General features: G+C 37.0%; 1 protein-coding gene across 2 annotated transcripts in view; it reads left to right on the forward strand.

Moving 5' to 3' along the window:
• Positions 1-1,601: 1,601 nt before the first annotated feature.
• The window catches only part of LOC122057148, a 26,464-nt gene continuing 23,721 nt past the window's right edge, over positions 1,602-4,344 (forward strand). Inside the window, exons 1-3 of one of the 2 annotated variants that reach the window (XM_042619162.1) lie at positions 1,602-2,218; positions 2,340-2,468; positions 3,184-3,299. In XM_042619162.1, the coding sequence (XP_042475096.1) occupies positions 2,144-2,218; positions 2,340-2,468; positions 3,184-3,299 (320 nt within the window). In that variant the 5' untranslated portion in view covers positions 1,602-2,143. The remainder of the gene's footprint in view (positions 2,219-2,339; positions 2,469-3,183; positions 3,300-4,344) is intronic. The other variant, XM_042619161.1, reaches the window with a different exon arrangement.

A 4,344-nucleotide genomic window follows, 5' to 3' on the forward strand; every position in this document is an offset into this window, starting at 1 on the left:
AACCCCCCCCCCCCCAATCATTATAACCCCCAATCATTATAAATAAAGGAAAGGGCTCCCTCATGCCCATGATTTATGTTTTGACAAAATTTCTTGCTTCTGCTGCCGCTGGCTTCTATGGCTGCTCCTTGTGTCTGATCAAGGTATTGGATTTGGTGTTTTATCCAAGCAACTCCTTGCGGCGTGAAGTCCAGGAGGTATATCAAGTTTTATTGCTCTTTCTCAACTAATTCAAGTTTTAATATCAGAGATCTATTGTTGTTACAACCAGGTATTTATGATTTAAATTTTCCCGCCCAGAATTTCTGAACAGAGCCATTCAGCCTCTTCTGCTGGAACCAGTTCCAGCCATTGATTGGCTTCCAAACTGTGGTCGATTGCTCCCTTGTACTCCCTTAAGAATCGACCCAAAGAAGGCCTGATTCTGTGCTGCCATTAGAGAAAGATTCAAAATCTTCAGAATTTTGTCCTGTAGTGATTCTGCCAGAATACAACCAGAATCGATAGCCTGATCTGTCTTATTCTGTTCTGTTATTTTCTGCTGTTGTCTGGGGACTTTTGCTCCTTATTGCTGCTGCTGGTTTTAGTCTATTTGATCTACTGATATCTGGTCTAAGTGGCATTGAGTACTGTGTTCGATAGCTACTGTTTTCTTCCTTTTCTGTTGGTCTGATTATTGCTGGTATATTGGGATTGGCTGTGGATTATTGTGGAGGTTATGTGGCTGTTCTTTGGTTTAGACTTTCCTAAAGTTTGGGTCTAGTTTGGTTTGTCAAATCTAGTCCTACATTAGGTGTCTGTTCCAACCCTAAGAAAGGATCCAAAACTGAGGAGGAGACAAGAGATGTTAATGTACAGAATAGTAAATAAAACAGTAAAGAGAATTAGGGAAGGAAACTGATATTGGCAAGTGCTAGGGAAGAAGTAGATCTGACATTGAAGAATAAAAGAAGAAGAAAGGGTATGCTAGGCTTTCAACATAAGTCTTTGTCAAAATAGAGACTGTTATAGAACTTTGACAAAATAGAGACTACAGGCGCTGGAATGTAGGACACCTGTCCAGCCTTATAGAAACACTACTAAAATAATGAATACAACTTACTAATATAGAAGCTAACACTAATCCCGTTATAGACCTTAAATCCCTAATATTTGGTTGTACAGAATTGGCCCATTACCATAGGAAAACCAAGAATACAATGCCCATGGCCCATATAACCCATTGGGCACTAATATTAAGCATATTGGTTCATTATTGGCCCAGTCCAATGGCCTGGTTTGCTGCCAGCAATTTTTGTTCTTCTGAACTGCATCATGACAGGGGTATGTGATCTGAACATGTTGTGAAAATGTCTACGAGAACCAATTTGAACCACCCCCAGGAAAAAGCAGATTTTTTTTCCCGTTTTGGTAAAGGTTTGTTAGAGTAGCAGAACTTGTTTTATTATAATTAATTTTATTGAGAATAATGGTTGTGATGTGGTTTTAATGGGTTAACACTTCTCTACTCAATGGGATTGCTTTGGTATGGCCTAATTGGATTTTGGTCTGATTTGAAATGCATAGAGCTTCGCAGTCAGGATTTGGTTTTGTCAAACAGATTGTTATCAAGGGTATTGGCCATTTGTGGCCCCTATCTGTGGATTTTTTTATTTTATATTAAATTATTAATTCAGTTTTTCCACAGTATGTCCAGCCTCTTTCCGACCATATGGTTGCGAGTTGGATGGTGGTTAGACTCAGGCAAAACCCATCTTGAAGCTAAACTTCTGCCATTGGTTGTCATATATTTTGTTATGCTTGTGGCTTGTAATCTGAATTGTACATGCATACAACCCAAATATTTTTCATTCAAAATTCTGACATTGATTTTCATATATTCTGTTATACTTGTGGCTTGTTATCTGAATTTCACTTGCATAGATCCCATTTATTTTTCGTTCAAACTTTTGCCTTTGATTTTCATATATTCTGATATTCTACTGGCTTGTTATTTGAATTTCACATTCATACACCCAAATATTTTTCATTTTGTTTTTCCCACTTGAACTCTTATTTGGTTTTTACTAATATTTTGTAGTTTTGTAGCTTATTAGATCCTTCCATTGCCCAGGTTCTCTTCTAGTTGAGATAAGAGTGAAAAATGATGAGATCTTTCATCTTGAGAGCAACCAAAAACCAAAGCATTCCTCTTGTTCTTCATCACTTCAATCTTCATGTATTCTCTTCGTTTTTCCCAAAGATGACTTTTATTCACTTGTTTAACTGTAACTTTTATTCAGTTAGTTGTTTGTTGAGTGTTTTTTTTTTTTTTTTCCCATTAATTTATTTGTCTGCAGAGAGGGTTGCATAGCAGAAATAAAAAGGCTTTGGAGTACGTAGCAAAAGGATTCAGTGCTTTACAGGAAGTTGACCGAGTAATCGATCACACTGAACCGAATGACCCTCGTCTCTTCCCTCTTCTCAGAGTAAGGAACATGTAGAAGCCATTTTGACTTCTAATTCTACATCTTCAATCTTTGCTTATTTCCATCTTTGCTGTCAGTTGTTTTTTTTTTCCTCCTGAATGCCTCCATTTTCCTTTTAATGGACAATAGCAAAAATATTTCATTGGTATTGAATAGCTTATGCATGTATGGAATATGTGTAGAAGTATCTTTCATTTTTACTAGATTACATGGGACATATAAAGAGTCCTGAATCTCTAATACCAGTTTGCATGAAACCATCCCTCAGATGTAGTCGGGATAAAGCTTATTTTAGTGGAGTTGACATTGAACAGTTATTATTTATGGGATGATCGAGTTTGCTCCCTTTTTTATTGCATTTTTGTGTTCCTCAAGTACTGTATTTGTGCCAATAGAATAGATGCAGAAGAGACATACATATTCTAATACTTATATGAACTACTTGCTGGGTTTTTTTCTTCCCACTAATTGTCTCTATATATGCCCCTAATTTGCATGAGCCAGGTGCACTTGATGTTTAATTATGTTAAATGCACATAAAATTCATATTGCACTTGAATTTGGTAATTGAGGCTTTGATACTAATTATCAGCAATTTTCTTATTCTTTTTTGGATCATTATTGGTTGCAGAACCCTGAGTTTATGTTGTTATTGGTTTCTCTATTCCTGGGTCTTGGTGAATGTTAAATTTTTCTTCTTTTGGGTTCATACCAGACTGCAAAGGAGAACTTTGAATTGGCGTTAGAGGCAGACAATGGGAACACACATGCAAGGTATTGGTTGGCCAGGCTGCATTTGAAATACCAGGTCCCTGGGGCCTGTAAAGCAATGTGAGTATGTTTAACTGCCAATTTGATTCTTTAGTGTTGACATGATCACTCCATTGACAGAGCAAAAAACCTATAGCAAGACTGCAAAACTGATTATGTAGTTAGTTAATATATTGGAATGTGATTCATCCAAAAAATGTATCTTGTAATGTGAATTAGGATCTAAATATGCATGATTATGTAGTTAGTTATTATATTGGAATGTGATTCATTCAAAAATATGTATCGGAATGTGAATTAGGATCTAAATATGCATGATTGTGTAGTTAGTTATTATATTGGAATGTGATTAATCCAAAAATATATATCGGAATGTGAATTAGGATCTAAATATGCATATAGATAAATTTAAAGGGTTAAGTATATTGTAATTATGAGTAAGAAACCCATGTATTTTCACTGGTCACCCTCAGTTTGTATATGTGTTCTTTCAAATTTCTCATATTGTTATTCATGGATTAGCACCTCAAGGCTCTTTGATGGGTATAAAGAAATTGTCTTGGTAGCAACCACCAAACCGATAGAAAAAGGGTTAGCTTCGCAGCTGGGCCACAAGCAAGGTAAGTAGGTCCATTACTGCCTGGCTCCGGACCGAAAAGACATAACAGAGTAATCCCTCATTTGGATCGGAGATGCTAACGTGGTGGGAATCGAAGTGGTGCACCGTGCACCTCTCTGTCGCACCTGTCTCCCTAGACATAGACTTTATATGGGGTAGTACTCTTGGAAAGATAGAATATCACTGCGTGAACATTACATTAAGTTAAGAATGTAACTCCTAGGGATTGACCACTTTTCTTTTTATAGTAAGGTGGAGAACTGCTGTTAATTGGAGCGCTAGAGTGTGGAGGTTGTTGGGCCATTGAAGTCAAAGTTTGGGACTGAGCCTTCCAAATAAGAAAGACCAAAAAGTGATTCGTTTTGTTGGTAAATCCAACGTCAATGTCATATTTACTTTCTCTCATCCAATAAGAATTTCCAAGATTGACTCTATGAAATTCTCTCCTTTCCAAAGCTGCACAAGGTCCCACCGCCCCCCCCCCCC

This window comes from Macadamia integrifolia, chromosome 12, assembly GCF_013358625.1.
Source record: "Macadamia integrifolia cultivar HAES 741 chromosome 12, SCU_Mint_v3, whole genome shotgun sequence".
Taxonomy (NCBI): domain Eukaryota; kingdom Viridiplantae; phylum Streptophyta; class Magnoliopsida; order Proteales; family Proteaceae; genus Macadamia; species Macadamia integrifolia.